This window comes from Platalea leucorodia (genome assembly GCF_965183815.1).
Source record: "Platalea leucorodia genome assembly, chromosome: 8".
Classification (NCBI taxonomy): domain Eukaryota; kingdom Metazoa; phylum Chordata; class Aves; order Pelecaniformes; family Threskiornithidae; genus Platalea; species Platalea leucorodia.
The window spans coordinates 20362535-20384760 of NC_138830.1; the positions used below are offsets into that span (position 1 = coordinate 20362535).

Below are 22226 nucleotides of genomic sequence, written 5' to 3' on the forward strand. Positions count from 1 at the left end.
GATTTTTACGTATACATTCAGTGAGCCAAAATCTTGACAGTTGAGCATTGTACATGTGACTGAAACTCTTAATTAGCTTGTGTGGCATCCAGTTTGTTAGCATCATTCAAAAGCATGACTCAGGGTTCCTCCCTGATTTCTTGCTGGCGTTGGTGGGATCTGGTGTCTGTATGCTCTCGCAGGTATAATTATGATATGTGTTAGAATTACAGTGTGTCAAACCCATCTTCCATTCTCATATTCCTGCCAGAACTGCCAAAGTTTGCAAATATGTGCCTGAGCTACATATTGTAGATGTGGGGAAACTTCACTCACAGAGATTAGTTTTTACACTCTGCTGTTCCTTCAAACCTTCTCCACCCTTGTAAACTTCACATTTTAGAGCCTAATATTTGAATCCTTCAACAGCTTGTGCAGCTGCTGGTTTGGTTCTCGGCTGGCGTAGGTTGATGTAGCTGAAGGTAGTGGGGCTGCACTGAGTTACAGTAGCTGCAGATCTCACGCTGAATCTCTAACCCTGGAAGTGAGCAATTTTTCCGCAAATCATAAGCCACTACTTAAAAAGCAGCTTTTTCGATGTTGAATTATGAACATTGAGTACGTTTTCCATGCTTAAAGAATTGTTATGATTGTGGTCCATCAGCTAACAATGTCAGAACAGTAGAATACTTTGAATACCGAGATACCGATACTTTGAATACCGAGATGATGTTTCAGTTTCTTTAGTGAAATCTGTTAATTTGTTTTCCCCTAAATTAACACCTTTAGAATCTCTTAGGATGTTAGTTCTGTGAATTTTTTCTTATTAAAATCTCTCTGGTAAATAAGTAACTGGCAGTAAGGAATCATTAATATATTAGACAAATATTGGACTCCTAGATTGTAGAAGTGTTTTATTAGGTTTCCTTTTCTTTCATGTGACAGTTGTCATTCTCAAATGCCTTCAGTATGTTCACTGTGACAAGGAGCACTCTTGCTCCACCTGCGCCCAGCAGCCTGAAAGGATCTGGCAAGACGTGGGGTTGTGGTTACCTAACTGCAGACATAATACACGTAATACTTGCTGCTCTGGCAATTCTTCAGCTTCAATGATCCAGGGGCATGGAGACACCAGTACAGTTTGACCAGCAGAAAGCCATCTTAACTCTTCCCTGAGTGCATAAAACATACCTGTTTTTAAGAAGGGTTATCTTGTTTTCAATGGACATCTAAATTGCTCTTGTAGTGGCAAGAGCTTTACATAAATGGACAATTGTGTGTAAGCTGGAGGGATAAAAATACTTACCTGTTTTGTATTGCGGATACCTGGTTTCATGCCTTTAGTTTTGTCCTGGGTGTATTATTTAGGCTGGGATATGCTGCTGAACTGATGAGGAGCAGTTCTAGAGGTAGGGCATATGACGCCCAGGGAGCACTGATGCTGGGGAGGAGTGGTTGTAGGCAGGAGGACTCTGTAAAGCCCTTCTGACTCCAGACCAGAGTGGAGGAGGTGACGATGCCATGTCCCTGCATCTCCCAGGAGGCAGTGCTCAGTGCTCAGCACTACTGACCCGGAGTGAGCTACTTCCAGCACAGACCTGTTTGTTTTTTTTTTTCCTTTTACACTATGAACATCCCTAACCCTGCCTTGTTAAGTGCCCCTACACCCTGCTGTGCTGAGCAGTGGTTTGCTTGGTGTCAGAGCCTGCACTGGAATTAGTTAATAAGTTCCAACAGAGCCTGGGTTTGCTCAGCATCACGCTGCAGAGCCCAGTGGCACGGTGGAAATCACTCACTGAATGTTTTAGTCCTCTCTGTTAGTCTGGAGAAGGAAGCAGTGCTGTGTCCAAGAAATATCATAGTGTCACCAATACTGTAATAATTATTAAATCTTATCTTTTTTCTTTCTTTTTTTTTTCCTCACAGCCGTTTAATAGGATTTGTAAAGTAAGTGGTGGCTGCCAGAAATTAGGTCTGGTTTCTCCTTAATAACTTAAGATTTTTGACATGGCATGTTGGTGTGGACCTTACTCCCTCTAACTGCTGGAGGCAAAAAAACTGATAGAAGAGAGTTGATTATTCTCTGCAGTTACAAAGAAATGAAATAGTGGTGCTTCTCTCAGTTAATTAAGTTAAGACACGGTGCATTTATACTTATCCTTGGGATCCTCTTCCAAAGGTTTACTCCATTATTTTGCATCTGGCAACAATTTGTGCTGGCATCAATTCTTCTCGCTGGCAGTGGAACAGAGAAGTAAATTAAGGAAGCAAGATTGGCCAAATGATTCACAGAACAGCACTTAGTGTCAAGACATTTTACTTTTGTTAAGCAATGTTTTTGCATACTACAGTTGAATCCAAGGTTCATTAATTTGGATAGCTGTTACATTATCCAGTCCAGCCAGCGTGTGTGACCCTTGGGGCTATACAAAGGGCACTGGAATGTCTTAATTAAGTCCTACAAGTGTCAATGAGCAGGAATGGAAATATCTGGGAATGTTTTCCTGTGTGCACAACAGCTGATACTTATTGTTCCCAGTTATAGATGGATATCCTTTTTTTCCATTTCATTTGGCACTTTGTAACTGGTTCACCAAAAATTTAGTCGATGCTCCGCAAACTTGTTTTGTGAAGGAAAAGTAAGCCCCAGTGAGTTGGTATCATGCTCCTGGAGGACACAGAACAGATTTAATATGTAGGAAGATTCAGCAGTGGTCTCTAACCTAGTTCCACAAAAGCATACATTTCTTTACATGATGAGATGTAGTGGTTGGGATTTGACATCTTGCTATGATTTCTGTTACATAAAATTATAATGATTTTCATTGGATAATAACTTCTTGGGTAAAACTACCTATCGATGTAATGAACTCTTCAAAATGCTTCCTTGAAATAAGGAGTCAGTCTCTGTTGAAGTGAGGAGTCATGTCCTTGATGTGTGAGCAAGATGATAAAGTCCCGTCGGGCTCAGGGGTAGTGGCTGTCAGCCAAGGGTGGCCTCTCTGGGGCTGCCCCAAGAGCTTGCCGAGAGCCTGGAGAAGGCAGCCTTGCAGCCAGGGCGATGGAGGGGCGGGTGGGAGCGGAGAGCGAGCTCCAGTGAGGTGCTGTACACTTCCAGCTTTCTCAAGTGAGACTTAGCTACAAAAGAGGGGTAAAAATGGTGGATGCTGAACTAGATGGTGATCTCTTCTAGCATTAAACCCCAGCAACTCCAAACTGTGAGCAGTCACACTGCACCTGAGGTCAGCGGGGACTGTCTGCATCATGTAAGATTAAACAAGGTCTTAAGTCTTTGCAGGACTGGGACTGCACATGCAACTAAACTGAAATTGCCTATGCTCCTGCAAATGTACAGCTCAGAAGAGCTTTCTTGTGTGAAGCTCTGCAGGGCTCCAAAGCTCTGAATTTGTCTAAGAATTCATATCATAAACTTCTTAAAAGATTACATGACAATTTCAAATGTTCATATATATATATGTATGTGTGTGAGTGTTTCTAAACATGTCGTTTTTCTTTCTTTATAGACCAGTGTTTAAAGATAATCAGGGAAATGTTGACAGAGACTCACGATTCTCACCTTTATTCAGGCAAGAAAGTAATAAGATATCCATGGAAGATTTGATTAAACTAATAGCAGAATACAGAAGGTAAGGCACAGTTTTTAATTTGGTTTGAGAAGGAGTAAAGGCTTTATAAAGCTGTGCAGAATAATTTTCACAGCTTTTTTTTCTTCATTTAACACAGTGTGCCAGAGTGGACATATTAAATTAGTGTTTTTCACATTAGCCTGTTACCTGCCAAAGAGTGCTTTAGGTTGGACTTTCCAGGAAAACTGAAATGTCATTTGGCACGTTAATAAATGTTATTATAACCTAAAGATAGCGATTTCTTAAATTAGCTTCCAGCAGGGGCGATGCAGGTGAAGTAACCAACAAGAGGGGAAAAAAAAAAAGGGGGGTGGGGGAAGAGAGAGAAAAATGAAAAAGCATTCTTTAATGGCTTCCCCACTCCTTGCTTTTGTTTGTTTGAGTCTCCATGACAAACTGCAGAGTGCACATTGGAAGGAAAAAACTTCTCCAAATGTTTGACAGTGTGTAAATTAGTGAGTAGCAGTTTGGCTGGATAGTCTTCCACACAGGTGTAAATCAGGTTAATTCTAGAGCAGAGTCTTTGTTTACACTGGATAAGTGACATGAGAATTGAACCATGAATTTCTTCTTGTCCCTTCTACTCTACATGTGCCTAGAAATGAATTAATCTGATTAACTTCTCCTGTTCCATGTATATAAAATCAGATCATAGAAAGATTGAATGTCAGCTGCAGGGATTGGCCTTTAATCTCTTCTGTTATCTTACTGTTACTGGTCAGGAAACTTTACTGAAATTCTTACTACTTTTATTAGAGTCGCCACTGCTGGGTTTGTCTGTCTAAAGCATCTCCTAGATAAAAGGAATTTAGCATCACAGTTTTAGCACTTCTCAAATGGCTTGGGCACAAGGATTATGTCTTGGTCCCTTTTCAGCATGGCACTTGCACAAGCCATGGTGCTGTGAACTCCTCTTGTCTCAATGGTCATTGAATTCCTTTTAGAGAACATTTGATTCAGATTTTAAAAAGAAAAGGTGGGTAAGTTAATTCTCATAAGCTTTGGTTCATCAGTTTCTTCCTCTTCTACAAAATATGCTGTAATATTGCTTGCAAAGAGAAGGCAGGAATGAGGCCAAGAAAGAAAAAAAAAAACCAAACCCCAACCAAAAAACAACAACAACAAAACAAACCACTTTCTTTCCTGCTGTTGCACTTGATTTGAGTTTAATAGCCAATAGGCGTATGTTAGATGTGTTTAATATATATTTATATGTTAAATCAGGGTCTGTTTTTCATGTGAGATTAATTCCTGTGATGGGTCTCATCTCCCTTGTTCTAATTTTCTAAAATCTTTTCATTTCTGTCATTGCAGAGCAGAGAAGATTAGCAAAATACAGACTATACCTGGCTGTTTGGAGATTGCAGTTGATTGTGTTCCTTTGGAACATCCAAGTATGATTCCATTTTATAATTAATTATTATAATTAAATAGGACGTTGTCATAGGCTTTCCAGCCATAATTGCTACCTTGAGACAATTCGGGTAGAAGTGTCCGTTGTTGTATAGAAAAATGTCTGCAGGGGAGCGTTCTTGATTTGTTTTCATTTAATTGCACCATTCTTTGTTTCGTCTTGTACTTGGGCAGATATAACCCAGCAATACAGAACACAACAAGCTGAATCCACATGTGATGAAAGTCCAAGGACCACTTTTTGGTCTCTAAGGGATTAGGCCAAAGAGCCAAGTGGACTTCGGTAGCTTGAGGTTAATAGCCTTGCACTGTTGATGGGCTGCGATGCTCATATCCGCTGTGAATTAGCACATATGGGACACGCAGCAGGTTTCAAAAATGCAGAGTAAATGGAGGACTTCATTTAGAGGCCACTCTGGCATCAGTGCAGCAACTGCTAAGGTAGATGCTTCTAACTGGATCCTTTTATCTCTTCTTAAATTTTCTGTTTCAAGGGCCACATTTCTATTGCAAAAAACTCAAGACCATTGAATTCCTCTGAAGTCTATCATCACACATTTTATACTCTCTTCATATGGTATTAGATTAAAAAAAAGTTTCACTGACATTTCAAAAGCAATTTTTATTTTTGAAATTAAAAGAAGCTGGTAGCTCAGAGTAGGAAAAATGGTCCGAAGCAGCTTGGGCCTTGTACTGTTACCTGACTCAGTGTGCACTGTGGCCAAGTGAAAGTCTGGCTTTAAAGGGTATGTGCTAGTAAAGTGCCCAGTTCCTGTGGAAAGTCAATGAAAATTCCCTCACTCTAAAGAGTAACTGCTTAAACATTTCTTTGGTATGGGGAAAATTTGTCTTACTCTGAATAAGGCTGTAAAATAATTTAAAAACTGTACCAGAAAAATTCCATGCTGTAGGATTCATTAAAATCTCCATGAAAACTCTTCTCGACTTCAGCCAGCTCTGAAGGAAGCCTTCTAATAGCAGTAACCAGTTCTGTTCTAACACCTTCTTCCCACCCAAAATAAGTCGTGCTAGGCTAGTGCCAAAATCCTTTATTGCCAAGAAAAGCCACTGAAAAGGAAGTTGGCCAAAGATCTTGTCAACAATTTGCTGGTACGGTTGTATCTCTAGGGACTGACACTACCCTGCTTCACATTGGCATCAGTTTGCATTAGACAACAGAAGTAGATCTTTGTTTTTACAAGACTTTATTTACTATAGCTACAACAAGAACTGGAGCCAGTAGTATATCAGGGGATGTTGTCTGACAGTGTTTAACCTGAAACAAAACTTCAGCCTTTTCCGCTGCATGCGGGGGAAGCCAAACTCACATAGCTCTTGCAAAGGGAGAAAAAAGAGAAAAAGCTTCCTGAAGCTCCCACCTGTGCTGCGTGGTCCCTGCTTGTTGTCCTTTGCGCTGGAAGGTCGGGGCCCTGAAGCTGGCAATAGGGCAGCAGGTACTGTTGCTGCTCCATCCCCTGCTTTCTCCCCTAAAATACCCGTTAAAACCCTGAACTGGGAGGCTCCGTTCTGTGGAGGGCAGTCACGGAGAGTAGCTTGTAGCTGAGAGCCATGCGGCAGGCAGCAAACTGGGCTGTTGCCTCTGCGTGCATGTCTGTGCAATGGAAGTGAGGCACAGAGAGACCAGACCTTCACAACTGGCTGCAGGCACCTTCATTTTCCAGCTGGCTTCTTCCTGTTATTCCTGCCTCTTCTCACACTCTACAGGCTATCGCTGCTCTCCTATCTGAGCTATTGGTATTTAAAAACTTCATTTATTACTTACTCCCCTTTTTGTGTTCAGTTCAACACTATTTCTATTTCCCTGTGGATTTTCTGCGGGCTACTGGAAGTGCAGGTGTGCGGAGGGCACAGAAAGACTTCTGCAGAGAGGCCTTAGCACTGCATTCTAAGCCTTGGGTTGGTCCCCAGATTTCTCTAATGAAAAACAAGGTTAATGATGTTAAGAAATGGACACAATCAGAATGTTTATAAATCAAGTTTGAGGGGCAGCTGGCCGAATTACAGGACATAACCCATCCTCTATTTTAAGATGGGTTGCCTGAGATTTGCCCAAACAGAAAGCTGCCCATCTCAGCTTTGTAGGCTGAGAGCAGTGAGCAGTGTCTCCCAAGTACTGGGACTGTTAGTAGCAGAAGAGCAAACCTTTAAAAGTTTGTATGTGACCCTGAGTATCTTCACTGACCAACAGAGGAATTTGCGTGATCATCTACAGGGAGCTATTGCTGGCGCTGGGGAGAATAAACCTTCTCAAGGCTTCTCTACAGCAGGCGTTGGTCGCTTCTGGCTGACAATTGCAAGTGATTTAATTTAGCTGTTCCCTTTTAATGCTGCTTATTTTGATTGGGAAGGACAAAAGTTTTCATATATGGATCTTTCCAGCTTAATTCGGGAGCTATGTCTGTTGGCTGGGTGTACAAGTCAATCAGACACATTCATATTTTGGTGGGCAGCAGGCTGGGAAGAAAGTTTCCAGTGTCTATTTGAAAGAAAGCAACGAGAAACCACCCTGCTATAGCTGGCATAGAGCCACTTCTCCCCCACCTGCTTAGGCCGCGGAGGACCTGCCCTATCCTGAAAGTGGCAGTTTTCTCTTGTACTAGTTTAGAAGGAAGATAAATTGGGCATAGTGTATACAAGGGATCACCAGCTTCTTTCAGCTTCCTCAGCACAAATTGGTAGGCTTTTCCTGTGAGTTATTCTAGGGTTTGAAAAATGAACTTGTAGGCAGGACCTTCAAATTGCTTTTCCCAGAAATAGCTCAGGACATCCCTAAGTTGGTGACCCTTCTCAGCTGCTTTTGTGCAAACAGCCCTTCAGTTCTCCAGGCTGAAGTTAAATGTCTCGCTGATTTAATGGCACGGGCAGACAGAGTATACTCTGTCTGTTTTCAGTCTCTCCTTGTCTGGGTGACAGAGTGCTTATTTTCATCTTGTGTTTCTTGATCTGATTTCAGTTATCCCAATTGCATCATATGTTTAATCTAGTTCTGCACTACTTGTTTCTTAATTTTGTTTACTATGTTATTAGATAATAGAAAAACTTAACTGAGATATTGAGCTGTAAAATTAATTAGAAACAGCATCACTTCGGTATACTGTTGAAACTGTCCATATACCAATGGTGCTGTTATGCCATCAAATGCCATCAAATATAGTGTGTGTCAAAAGAGGTTTTCAGTGCTGTACTGTTTAATTTAAGTGAGTTAAACCATTGAAGGATCATATATTGTAATTGTTGTGAGGTAACATGGATGCAATTTAAGGCAGGATTTGACCTGTTGCATCTCAGCATTACTTATTCTTTTCAAGTTAAGGCAGTATTTTACTTGTTCCATCTCAATATTACTTACTCTTAGTAGTAAGACTGTAAGAACAAACATAATATGTGATGGTTTTCTTTTCTGTTCTTTTGAAGACTGTGTAACTTCGTCTTTTATTCCAATCAAGCCATTTAATGACATAAAGGAGCATCAACCTACAGTGGAAGTTGAGGAGTTTGTACAGGAATCAACAAAATATTCTCGCCCTTACAGAGTATACAAGAACCAAATATACATATATCCAAAACACCTCAAGTATGATAGCCAAAAATACTTCAACAAGGTACAGTATGTGACCAATTCAGGCCAACATTGGGTAGTAGTGTACTGCATGAGCTCTCATTGAAATGAAGGAGTACTCGTCATAAAGGAGAGGAAAATCGTGATGAGAGTCACTGACTTGGCTTCTAATCTTTTTCAATTTTTGCAATCATAAAACATCGGTACAATTTTAATGAAATGAATCTGTGGATTAATTTTAAGTTGTATCAGTGATTCAAAGAGATAATGTGGCAATAGCTTTTTCACAATTTTCAGAAGGGCTGTATTTTAATGAAATGATGTGTGCAGGTAAAATTAATCTGGATAATATTTGTAGTTCTTAAATGAAACTTGAGTACTTCTTGCGTTTTCATGGTGATTGAAAATTAATTAAGGACAAGACACAGGTAAGTGATGGTCACTTTATAATCTACTTCTACGCAGTCAGTTTGAGGCTTGGCTTGCATTTTGCCAGTTCGTCTTGGAAATATTACTGCTAGTGTTATCACTGTGACTTAAAGGCATTTTAAATGGTGTTACACCATCTGTATGTTTCTTCTAGATTTTGAAAATGCTTATTTCAGCCCTTATAGTTTGCCTTTGTTTTTATGGGTACTCCCATTTCTGATCTAAGCTTTAATACGTTCCTGTCTTTTCAGGCACGGAATATAACAGTGTGCATTGAATTTAAAAGCTCTGATGAAGAAGGAGCGAAGCCACTGAAGGTGAGACACAACAAAAGTATATTCAGAGAACATAGTTTCTGAGGACGTTATTTGTAAAACCCAGGAATCGGGGCTATACTAACCCAGAACAATTAAAGAGTGAATGTTGTTATGCATCCTTCTATATTTGCACTGTGGTTCTCTTTGATTCCAGCTGGTCATGATGTTTCCAGATCACAGTGCCATTTTGCGGTGCCAGCTTTCTGACTGGTGGATGGGAAAGATGACAATATAAGAAAACGTAACCATTTTTTATAGTGCAACTCACTTATTCTAAAATTTACCATTTACCCTACATTTCTCACTGAGCTCAGGACACTTGATTGAAAAGAGCGACGCACAGAATTAGAAGAACCTTAGACTTAATTCTTAACTTTGCTATTGACCAAGGGCTATTGCATAGTATCGTTGTACTGTAGTTTTCCCACTGATGAATGAAGTTGCCATCACTCAATAATCAAGAGCCTCCAGACTGGACTCTGCCAGCAAGGAGATTGTTAACTTGTGTAACTTTTATAACATTGAAGAGTCAGTAAAGGCATTGTATTGTGTCTTGAACTGCACAACAGTGAAATAGCTTTTGTAAAGATTTTGCAGAAAACTCTGAAATTGATAACAGCAAGGAAGAAGTCTAAGGAGTCTGCATTGCTTAGTAGAGTGCAGGGTAGTTTTTACAGAATCAATGGACTTTTACTGGAAGTGTGTATAAAAAATTGCAGGTTTGAGCACTTAAAATATTTCTTTTAATATTTGATCAAAGTAATTATCAATCTTTCATGATATTGTTTTCAATGTACGTGCATATTAGATATATTAATTCTAGTATCATCAGCAGAATTTCACAATATAACTAAAGCATGTTACTTTTATCAGTGTATTTATGGGAAGCCAGGTGGACCATTATTTACAAAGGCAGCCTACACCGCTGTGCTACATCATTCCCAGAATCCTGATTTCTATGATGAGGTCAGTCTGCTTTTTCTTTCATTAAATATTTGCCAATGAGACAGAAAAGTATGTGTAAAGAATACATCTGTTACAATTGCTTGTATATCTGGATGGGCCTCTGTTATGTAGATTTACATACAGTCCACGTTTTGGTTTTGTTTTTTTTTTCTTAACTCAATGAATCCTTCCTTTTGTAAGATGTTCTGAGTACAGTTAAGATGCTGTAGAATTAATTAGGAACAGTCTAGCTCTCTAAAATGCATGTCTGGATTACATTAAGGGTCCAGCTGCATCTCTGGATTTAATGGAAACAGTAAACATTATGATGAAGGGTGGAGCCAAATGTCAGAACAAATCCCTCTCTGAGATACAAGATCTGCATTGGGGCATTTTTGGTGATCCAGTGGTCTCAACAGAATGTACAGTGACGTGTAATGGCTGCGGGAAGTCATTTAGCTGGTGCTTTTGAGGATGCAGCTATAGAATAGAGTTCATACGTTGGCCTTTGCCAAATGTTAGTCGCACGTGCATCTTTATGTTTCACCAACACCAAGTATTGATTCCCCAGGCTTTCTGCAGGTGAATTTAATTTCACCCTTTCAGTGACTAGTGTGTTTGATGGCCTGTGAATATCGCGTGTGTGTTCTGGATTTTCCACTGCTACTTTATGTGTAGTAATAAGGCTGGCAGACAGCATTAGTATGTAGCAGCATTTTCCAAACTGTTGGCTTGATCTTGGAAAAACTTCCTTTTTCAGTTAAAATTTACTTTGATAAAGTGGCAGAGGCAAGACCAGCAGATAACGTACAACTACATGTGAAGTATCAATTTTAAGATTAATGTTTAGGAACTGAGGAGGAACTTAAAGCATTGCATCTTCAGACATCTTGAACCCCCCCCACTGCTCCTGTGCGAGCAGTGTTTTGGGTTTTAACACATCTGAAAATGTCCTTCATGTGATGCTAGTGAGCCATCTGCTTTGAGCAGATTACTTTCAACTTGAATAAAGAGCTGAATTCAGAACTTAATAGCTGGTTTGGCTGGAAGAGGTGTGCACCTGTCCTAAATGTTCCTAGTACAGCAAGTGCAGTCTTTAAAAGAATGTAGTATGTTATCAAGAAAGTTGTCTAAATCTCCATGTCTGAATGCCCATTTCATATCTGTTTATGGTATTAGATTCTTATCCATAAGCCGATTTAACACTGGAAGCATTTATCAACAATTTCTAAACATTACTTTAAGCATAGGATTACCTTGGATAAACTTTATCATAGCTCACAAGGGCAAGGGGTCTTTTTTATTAGTTCCTATAGTAACATGTGTTGATTACTTTGTATTTTTATTCCAATAGGTTAATAATACCTCAAACCCAATCTGTAGGGATTCATGGATGACATGATATGGGATTTAAGACCGAGCAGAAATCGTAAATGAAAGTTTATTCTCATATCAGCCTTTATTACTTGGTCTTTGCCATGAAATGATGATGAAGCAGTAGCAGGGATGTCAATTTAGGTTTTGGTTTGGTCATCCTGAAAATATGGGGATGGTGATGGCTATTTATGGCTGCTACAGTGCAGGTGATCACTTCTAAGCAGGGTCCATCACTCTTTAGTTCTGTCTTCTTTCATCTTACGCGCTTTCATCGTAAATGTAAATATTCATTCACAAGACAGAGAGGAAAAAAGCTGTTTTAAGTATAGGTGATGGATGATCATCCTAAACAATTTCCTTAAGAGAGCATCTATTACCCATGCAGACAAACATTAGCCAGTAAAGGCAGGCTGTACTTAGACCTCTGTATAGAGAGAGATGTCGCTCATTTAGACCATCTCTGATGCCTGGTTTAATCGATTTTTAAACTAAAGTGAGGTGTAACATTTTACATTTCAGGTGAAAATTGAACTTCCCACTCAACTCCATAAGAAACACCACATTCTGTTTTCATTTTATCATGTCACCTGTGACATAAATGCAAAAGCTAATGCCAAAAAGAAAGAGGCTCTGGAAACACCAGGTACCTGTAGTAGAATTACTTTCAATTATAAATATAAATGATGTACATTCAAATAAGGATTGCAGAATTTCTGGCTGGATGTTATTGTCTTCCTTTGAACTTGAGAGGCTTGTTTTTCCAAAGAGTCGTAATGATTTGTTCTTGTGCACAGTGGGATACGCATGGCTTCCTTTGTTGAAAGATGCCCAGTTAGCTTCCCAAGAACATAACGTGCCAGTGGCAAGCAGTCTGCCTCCCAATTACTTGAGCATTCAAGAACCAACTAGTGGAAAGGTATTAATTCATACTTTCATATTATTCAAATGGCACAGAGCATTTATTTGCGGATGTTTTACATGAGACCAGATAAATAGGGTATCTTTTAGAATATTCACGTGCATATCACTGAGTATATAAACTAATATACGTACCACTGGACCAAGAGTTGTATGTTGCTAATTCACAAGTGTATATGGAAAAGTGTATTTTATAACTGTGTATTCTACAATATTATACCCAGCTTCTCCAAAATGTTAATGAGAGTGGTCAAAAAGAACTCTTTTCACGAACTCAGGCCATATGACAGTCATTCTCCAGCTGACATGATCCACGATCATGATTCATTCTCCAGTTTTGTGGTGTGATATCATATTTTCCCACTGATCCTGTCCAGTTTGGATTGTTTCTGCCTCATTGTGTTTGTTTTACTGTTTTCATGAGGACAGGGTGGGGCAGTGAGTTGGTCCCTTGAATGTTAATGTTCATGGGCTTGTGCTGAAAACTGGTTTTGTATTGCAATATTTCTGCAATTGTGAAAGCACAGTAACCAGAGCAGTTCATGGACACACATGTGCAAAGCTGTGCAGTGAAAATTTGATGCAGACTTGAATAAGCAGGAAATAAGTGGGAAAATGTTTTTTTTGTTTTGTTTTTGTTTTAATAGCAGATCGGCTGTGATGTAAAATGGGTAGATAGTGGGAAACCACTTTTCAAAGTCTCTACTTTTGTTGTATCGACAGTAAATACTCAGGTAAGCCGAATTTCCTCTTAGCTCTGTTACCTGCCTACAAACAAAAAGTGTCCAGGAATGTCTGAAAGATGTTTTAAAATCTTGTATTAATCTGTTTCTCTAACATTTAAAGGTTATTTGAACGTAGAAGGGCAAGATGACAATGATGGAATACACACTTTAAAGAAAAATATAAATTGTTTAAGGTTATACCAACAGAAAAATTGTGGAATATCAGTTTAAATAGCAACAAAAGAAATTGTGAGCACCAGGAATAAAAAAAAGTCTGGCCATTGAAATCCCTTAGATTGTGAGGAAAAAATAAATTGCTCACAACACTTGAAAAAAGAGTGGTCAAAGCACCTAGAAGTAATTTGTACATAGCAAGCTGTGCTGGCCAATGGGTTGGGCTGAATAAGTTGATCTGTCTTTCTGTGTCTTATGTCTAAGGTGGTAGGGACCAAGTGTGTTCTTCAATATCACAGGCGATTGCTGTAACCAGTTTATGGAGCTGAATTCTAATCCTTTCTATGACATACGTTATTGTGAATGTTTATCATTGTAGGATCCATACCTGAATAACTTTTTCCATCAGTGCCAAGAAAGGGAAAAGGATCTATCCCAGCCTCCTACCTCAAACTTCATCAATTCTTGTAAGGTAAAGTAATCTGCAGCACAAACTGTGCTATAAAATTGTATTTAGAGCTTTCTCTCAACTGATCCATCACGCACTATTCTAAACATGGCATATTTACCAGGAGGCAGTGGGTCCATGACAACTTCAGTTAGACTTACTTGATGTGACAGATGCATTACTGGTCACAGAGCTGTCTCCTACCCCTTCTCATTTAGAGCATGGCTGCACCTGCCCCATCAACTTTGATAATCCAGCCTATGCTAAGCCTCAAATCGTATTAAAGGATGGTGTAATGTTGCTTTGTTGCTCTAGGAATGTCCAGGAAAAGGAGCCATAGCCTGTAGAGCTGCAGTATTCCTGCTAGTCCTCTCTTGCCTTGGATACATTGTATGCTTACCTCCTATTTGGCTCTTCGTACTTTCACTCTAAAAACCTGAATGCTCTCCAAAGGGCTGTTCAGGGTATTTTACGTGTATAAATCAAGGGTGCTTGTTGCCTATCAAGTTCTGAAATCAGAAAGAACATACCCTTTCTGCAGAGATGAAACGAATAAGCAAGAACTGCGTTAAATGTAAGTGTATTCAGTAGAGGTCAAAAGCTGTGAGAAAGGAGGAGTATAACAAGCAAATTAGAAGAGCAGCAGGTAAATGTAGGGCCATGGTTCTTTACCTGTTCATGAATGGTGAAATTCAGAGTTCTCGCTTTGCAATCTGCTTATAGAACTTTAACAGGAAGATAAGCAAGAAAACTGAAGGGTAGCTGTGACACTGTTCCACAGTACTAGCTCTAAAACATCGTACATATGGCTTTTATTTATTATTTTTCCTTTTAGCAGTCTGTAAAATCTAATAGGTGTTTTGGGGTTCAGATGTTAACCGTCATGTAGGTGCTTTCTCCCTTCCCTCCATTGTTAATGTTTTCCTGTTTGAGTATACCTTAATCAGATTTTTATAAAGCTGCTTGGGAAGAGATTTTTGCTTTAATAAGCAAACAATAAGTTCCAATAAATCATGGCAGTTCTCTGGGCAAGTCCCTAAAGGTGGCTATTACTTTTGTTGATAGATGCAGGTAGACCTGAAAGGGGTTGCTTTGTTTTTAAATGCTGTTTTGATTTAAAGAAATGATTAAGGGATGTTTTCAAAAATCAAAGCATCAGTGTTATTTAGAGGTTATACCTCTACAGAATGAAGTCCTTAACTATTAGTTTTTGGGAAGCCATTGAGCATATTGGACAAAGTTTAGGAACCCATAAAAGCTTCACAACTTTCTAGACAGTAAGTCAGTTACCTAAACTACCAGAATTGCACTGTTCCTTACTTGCTCTTTGTAGTTTACCTTTTAAAAAGATTTCAGTAATTTTATTAGAAAATAGAGACAATGTTGGATGTGACAAGGGTTCAACTATGCAACATAACCAGGGAATAAGTAATTTTCACCAGAGTATTTTGCTTTTATTTATAAATCACTAATACCTTTGAAGAAATTCTGGAATGATTTGGAAATTACTGAAATGAAAAACTAGGAGGAATTCAAAGGAGTTGTGTTGTTTTTTTTTTCCCCCAATTAAAAGTTCAATATTCTCTTTGATCAGAGAAGATAATATAATGTCAGTCCAGTCAGGTTAGAGTGTTGATACTACTTTTTACCAATGTGCTTTTAACATAAGTATTTTAGCTACAAGTTCAGTTTATCAGATCTCTGCATAAAAAGCACAAGTTTTCCTAAAAATACTAGGAAATGCACGTCTTGAAAATAGTAATTAAGTTCTTTTATTGCTCTTACATACATATCCTTAGTGAAATATGAAAATTGGTTTTGGGAAAGCAAGTAATGAACTTTCATTGCTCCTATTGGAAATCTCTCATTTACTTTCTCACATCCATTACAGAATTTGCTGAGGATCGAGAAGATCCATGTAATTTTGAATTTTCTTCCTGTAGTCCTGAATCAACTCTTCTGGGTTTTGGTGCAAAACAGTGATGATGAAGTTACAACAGCTGTGACCAGGTATCTGAATATTTTCTGTATGAGGAAAAGAATTCACTCTGGAGTGCCAATGTAGATGTTTGTCCAATTACAGCTGCTCTTACAAAGACTATGACATTTAAACTTTAGTAGGTGAGAATGCCTGCTTCCCCTTTAACATAGAGCTCTGCAAATAATGCATGGAAGAGCGTGGTATCATGTGGCTGATTCTGATACCAACCAGGAAATCATTAACCATGGTGGATGTGTCTTTCTACCCTGAGGCACAGTTGTAGGTAGAGGTCTCATTTTTAAGACGCTAGGTGCTTCCTAACAAAGCTGAATATCAATTTTGGTTTATGTTTGGGTCTGAGGATGTGGAGTTCAGCATAGGAAGAACTTAGCATCTTGCAGCATCCAATGCAGAGTCGAACAACCAGGTCACATTGTTCTGGGGCATTTTTTAATTAGAGTATATCAGCAATAACTGAAGAGCAATGGAAGCATTTTCCAGTGAGCAGGCAAGCAGCTGGAATGATTTGCTGAGTCTCTCACCCCTCACATAATGAAATTGCCTTTATTGATGCTGTTAATCAGGGCAGCAGGAAAAAAAATGGAGAGATTATTATTGGTCTCTGCAGGAGGGCAGAAAGTTGCAGTGCATTTTCTTTTGGCCATAGTGGTGTTTTTGTTGTACTTCTGCCAGCAGCTAAACATGGGGACCGCAATACAACTAGTAGGAAAAAATGACAACTGTCCACAGCAACCCTGTTAGACTAATCTGCTGTCAGTATATTTTCTTTCTTTCCACAGAATGTTCTTCAGAATTACTTCCTGAAGAAAGATTAATTAGGAAAACTTAAAGGAGCAAAGAAGCAGAATTCCTCATCTTAGCCTTAGAAAGCTAGAGTTTCAATATCCTTTATCAAAAGATCACGGCACCTTGCAGGGCAAAGTCCAGTTCTACCACACCTAGGCACTAGGATTAGAAGAAGCTTTCCTTGTAAACATGTGTGATTCCATCCCTGCATACTGTTTTCAAAGGGAGGCAGGCAGCCAGACCTTTGTTCAGGACCCCTTTATTGCCAACAAATCAACTGATGTTAAGGCTAGATAGAGAGAATGAAGAACTGTGTCCCAGGCTAGAATTTCGGTATGGGTTAACTGACTGGAAAAGAAATGCTATAGAAGAAGCAGCTGTTTAAAAAATAGTTTTAATTATTAGATGGAAAAATGGAAGAATGTTAATTTTTTCAAAAAAAAAAAAAAGAAGGATTCTCAGTGTTTTTCTTGTATGTGTGGTAGCTTTTGTGCTGGTAGAGTTGATGTCAGTGGGCATATGCACGTCTGTGGTGTGTGCCATTCATTGACGTGTCCTACATATACACACATTGTATTTTGTTCTGAAGCAGCTTGTGTTGAACATATTAAAAGCAACAACAACAGAATGAGAGCATAGATTGGCTTATGTGTTGAGGAGAAAACATTATTCCTTTTATACTCTCTCATGGTTATTTACTTGTCTGGGGGCCCAGTCATGTCATCATTTCTCTGTCCCATCTTTGCCAGAACTCGTTTCAATTTCAAATCAGAATAAAGGCTGAAGGATCAGAATGGGCACAACTAATTTTGTCATAGCTTTTGTGTTTTGCTACAAGTTTTACTTCTACTAACAGCAAGAAATGAGATATATGAAAAATACTGACTTAAAAGAATTACAAAGCTTTTGAATCCAATAATAAGAATTGGCAAAAAACACTCAAATCACCAAGCTAGTCAAAACGACTACTTCTGTGTGGACCACAGTCAGGCATATTAATAATCCGTTTTAGTCATACTGTTATGCGTACCCCTGAATTTCAGATACAGTTCACTGATTTTTGACATTTGAGAATCATTAACTGTTTCCTCCCAATTCTTTTAACATAAAAATAAGTTTATAAAATTGCAGAGTCTTTTCTATATTAAGTATCCTGAAAAAACGAGATCCCAGTAATGAAGAGGAAATCTTATGGTTAAGTTGAAGAAGACTTCTTGCTCAGACTTGTGTTTTCTGAAGCAGGATGATGTCAAACAAAGATGGCCCAGGTACAAATTGAAGAGAAAACTTTGCTGAAACACTTGGTCTCAGGTAGTGCCATCTCTGCTGTTAGCAGAAGCTCAGGTTGTGACAGTGGGTGCTGGCATGACCTGGGCAATTTTCTTCCATGTTGCTGATCACCAGGCTGATCTGCAGAAGCTCAAGGCATCTGTGGTTGCACCAGGTGTCCAGCCTCTCCCCGCTGCGCAGTAACAAGAGGGTGCTGTGCTTGGCCTTTTGTTCTTGAGTGCTTGGGCATTCAGGCTGGGGCTGAGTCTGAGGTTGTGGGCAAACAGTGTAGGAGAGAGGTATGCTCGGGCTTGAGCCTAGGCTTGTGTTTGTCTTTGATTAACAGTGCCACCATAAGCAAAGTATCAGAACTTTACAGAATTACCAAGATCTGAGAGAACCTGACAAGTAGCATTCCCCAAGAAAGAGGCTCTTGCCTCTCTGTTTCATTAACATACTCTTATTTTTCTTATTCCTAATCATCCGAGGTCTGTATAAGCTCTAGTTAGTTAATAGTTTTCTCTTGTTGTAATGTCAGTACAGTTATAATCACTAAAACTAGGTGCATTTTGTTAGATGAATGCATATATAACAGCACAACCCATGCACGTGGAGGGCCCAAGGAATGACTGTTTTTTCCTGGTGGGACAGTTTCTACACACGCTATTCATCATTTGGATCACATCCTTCATGGACTGTTTTAAATGAGGTTACAATAACAGAACAATGTGATGCATCAGATAGACTTTCTCTGCCTTATGACACAAAACAGGTCAATCTTTTTTTTTCTTTTTTTTATCTTCCAGGGTTCTTACTAACATTGTTGCTAAGTGCCATGAAGAACAACTAGACAACTGCATAAATTCTTATGTGACGGTACGATTGCTGTTATACTGTTAACTGTTTTATGTGGGGGGTTTTGATTTTGGTTTTTTTGTGGGTTTTTTTCCCTGTTTACTCTTAGTTGTACTTGTTCGTAGCTTTCTCTGCATTTGCATGGTAGCTTTCTGCCACTAGTAGGCTGGGTGACTCTGGTTAGGAAACTAATGCAAGATTTGAAAGAGGTTGAGTGAATTCTCCTCCTCTGCCATAAGTTTCTTGTGTCATCTTGAACAAATTACACTGCCTCTCTGTGCTTTAAGGGCACGGAGCATCCTTCTCCACCAAACTTGGCTGCATCCTGGCTCGCAACCTTACTCCATTGAGGAGGACAAAGGGCTGCTCATGTTTCCTCTGCATGGTGCAGCTTTCTTTCCATAGGACACCAAGTTGAGCAAGCACAGGAGGAGGAAGCAGCAGTGCACTCTTAAAGGGTACTGGGATGTGGGAGGGACAGTTCCCCATAGTCAGCTGATGACTGGAGCTTACATTTTAGGAGCAAGACCTGGTGCAAATGCACTTCCACTGAGCTTCTAGGAGCATAGGCTTAGCGTCAGTCTTTGTGAAATGGTCTTAAACTGAGAATTTCCTACCTTGCAGGGCATTTGTGGATTATGGGTAATATATGTGACATAAGTTTTGGGGGGTTTGGGGTTTTTTTTAAAGTTTACTTTAGGAATAAAGTTAAAGCAAATACGTTCCTGATGAACTCTGAAACTTTAGCATGTTCATGGGTAAAATAATGGAAATATGGTAGGAGTTAGGTTACTAAATGGGAAAACTGTTTTAATTTCAGTGTTGACAACTGTTGGTTGATATTTCTATGGTATGGATTTACTTTTATACTTCATGAAAGTATGTGTTTACAGGTGATGCATCTCAGCGTCTTAGTAGTCAAATTTTAGTCTGAAGTACTCTGATTTAAGCACCGAGGAATTCTGCTGAGGTCCAGCAGAACTGTTCAGGCTCCAAAATAAATAACCTATGTAACATTTAAATGTAGTTAATTAAATGGCTATTAACACCTCTTCTGCTCAGTAACTTTTCAAAATTGCAATAGACACCCATTGCGGCTAAATATCTCTGAAATACCAGGTGATTATTAGGCCACACCAAAGGTCCATTTAGCCTGTTTTCCCATTTCCAGCAGCAGTCAAAAGCCAATAACTGTTAATCTCTTTTATCCATCTGTAAGGAAATGAATACCTACTTTAGAAATGCTGTTTTGGGAGTAAATAAGTTGGGAATTGTGAGTCACTCAGATGCAATAATAATGCGAAATTACACTGACTTAAATAACAGGACCCAGCAGTGTCAAACTGCATAGGGAGAAGCTTATGGCATCTGCTCTGGAAACAAGGCTGAATATTAATAAGATATTTTCAAGTGATATTCCTTTCTTTTACCTACCTGGTTGAATTGAAAAGGTATTTCATCCCAACTGATGCCCTGGCAGTGCTCTTGCTTTAGGGAAGGAGTAATGGATCCCAGTGCCAACTTATTAGCTTAAAATGCTGAATAAAACTCGTACTAGATTTATGAGTTCTGAGCAACATGGTAGATAAATTCCTCTCTTGAGGGCTTGATTTCTAAAAGGGGTATAGTTTTCCCCTTCTGTCAGCTCCAGTGGGTGCTTTACGCCTTTCAGGATGAAGAGTTGTTACCAGCTCTGACTAGCTGTTGCCACTGGAAGAAAGGAGCAAGTGAAAGGTGGTCCTGACTAGGTGGGTGAAAAACCCTCCGTACTTCCTCTGCTTGCTTATTCTTTTTTTCCCCTGGTGAAATGGCTTGAAAGGCAGTTTAGAGGAGATCCTATGCCCTATTGCAAAAATAAATTGTAGCACTGAATTTAAGGAGAAATTCCTCTTCGTTTGTATTAAGCTGAAATGAACAGGAAGTTGTGTTTAAAACTGGGATTTTGTAGGGGAGCAGTGCTGTGCCGTTGCTGCTAGGGGAATTAAACTTTGTGTGAGTATATTGTCCAGTCAAGATATTTTGGTGGCAAAGATTGTCAGCTGTTAGTGGTGTATAAATAATTTATCTTCTCCTACTGAGGTTTTTTATATTTGCTTTAATGTACATTTTGATAATTTTTATTTTTCCTTGCTTCTTCAGTATGTGTTCAGGACCAAATCATTTGAAGAAAGGACTGTTCATGAGGAGCTGGCCAAGAATATGACTGGTCTTCTGAAGTTAAATGAGCAAGTAACAGTGAAACAGGTTTTAAAGGTGAATGATAGCTTGAATTAGCACATTTGTAGTTTTACTACTGGTTTTCTTCCTGAAACTCACTTGTCGCCTCTCTTTCTCTTCTCTTTCCCTGTATGAGCTTTGCACAAATCACATCCTGCAATGATTCAACAGAACAGACTTACCAGACTTGCTACAGTTTCTCAGCATAACACATTTCTGAGAATGCTGGGGTTTGCATAATAAAATTGCTCCTTTCTGTTACAGCTCAGTCCTGAGTCAGAAACCTAATTCTTACAGAATATGATGTGAACAATTACTTTTAGGATACTTTGTTTTAGTTTTTATTTTGGAAGATGCAGTGAGAATATTCATCTGTAAGTAGGACATTTATATGTGATTTCAGCTGCTGCCTTTGATTGACAGTGACCAAAATGAGAATGATTGAGGTTTCCTGAGGTTTCTCATATCAAACTAGGTCTAAGAAATTCATGCACTTGCAAGCCCCATTACTAAGCCTGTCAGTTATGGTATAAGAGCTAGCCAGTCCAGCTCCAGAGTTCCCAGTGGCAAAAATATGTTCAACTGTTCAGAATGAACCAGTTCCTATTTCCTGTGCTGAGCCACTGGAATAGCAAAAGTAGGCTGAAAAAAGCAGACAAGCTGGCCTGCAGGAAACCTGGGCCATGCAAAAGTACTTGCAGTTGGGTTTGTTGTGGCATTTTTTTTGCAATTTGTAAGCTTTTTTGAGCAGATTTGTTTCACTTATCTCCTGAGATACAGGAGTTCACTGTTCACTATTACAAATAGTATTTGAAGAACGACTCTGTTTATCTTTTAAAAAAGTACCATCTTATTCTGGGCCAAATTACCAATCTCCTGGATCTAAAAAAGCAGTGTATTCTCAGCTTCTGTTTTCTGAGGTTCTCTGCATCGTGCATTTCTGCCAGTTACCTGCAAACAAACAACAAAGCGCTTAGCAGGAACGGAATTGTAGCAGTAATGTTTGTGGGCTCCTTGTTGCACAGAGCCACAGTGACAGAGAGCCTGAGATGGCTTCAGCTCTCTTAAGGACATGATCCAGTGTTACTCAAATACGTGGCACTTGGGGTCTTTATTTGTCACGGAGAGTTTATCATTGTGCATTA

The 22226-nt window shown here is 39.2% G+C and overlaps 1 protein-coding gene across 7 annotated transcripts in view; it reads left to right on the plus strand.

Annotated features, from left to right (window-relative positions):
• The window catches only part of DOCK10 (dedicator of cytokinesis 10), a gene marked incomplete at its 5' end in the record, with an annotated part of 165167 nt that overhangs the window by 103095 nt on the left and 39846 nt on the right, over positions 1–22226 (plus strand). For 6 of the 7 annotated variants that reach the window (XM_082319272.1, XM_082319273.1, XM_082319276.1 and 3 more), the window contains 12 exons: positions 3504–3626; positions 4941–5020; positions 8475–8662; positions 9300–9365; positions 10239–10331; positions 12207–12330; positions 12482–12603; positions 13253–13339; positions 13884–13976; positions 15844–15962; positions 18816–18885; positions 21004–21117. In XM_082319272.1, the coding sequence (XP_082175398.1) occupies positions 3504–3626; positions 4941–5020; positions 8475–8662; positions 9300–9365; positions 10239–10331; positions 12207–12330; positions 12482–12603; positions 13253–13339; positions 13884–13976; positions 15844–15962; positions 18816–18885; positions 21004–21117 (1279 nt within the window). The remainder of the gene's footprint in view (positions 1–3503; positions 3627–4940; positions 5021–8474; positions 8663–9299; positions 9366–10238; positions 10332–12206; positions 12331–12481; positions 12604–13252; positions 13340–13883; positions 13977–15843; positions 15963–18815; positions 18886–21003; positions 21118–22226) is intronic. The other variant, XM_082319271.1, reaches the window with a different exon arrangement.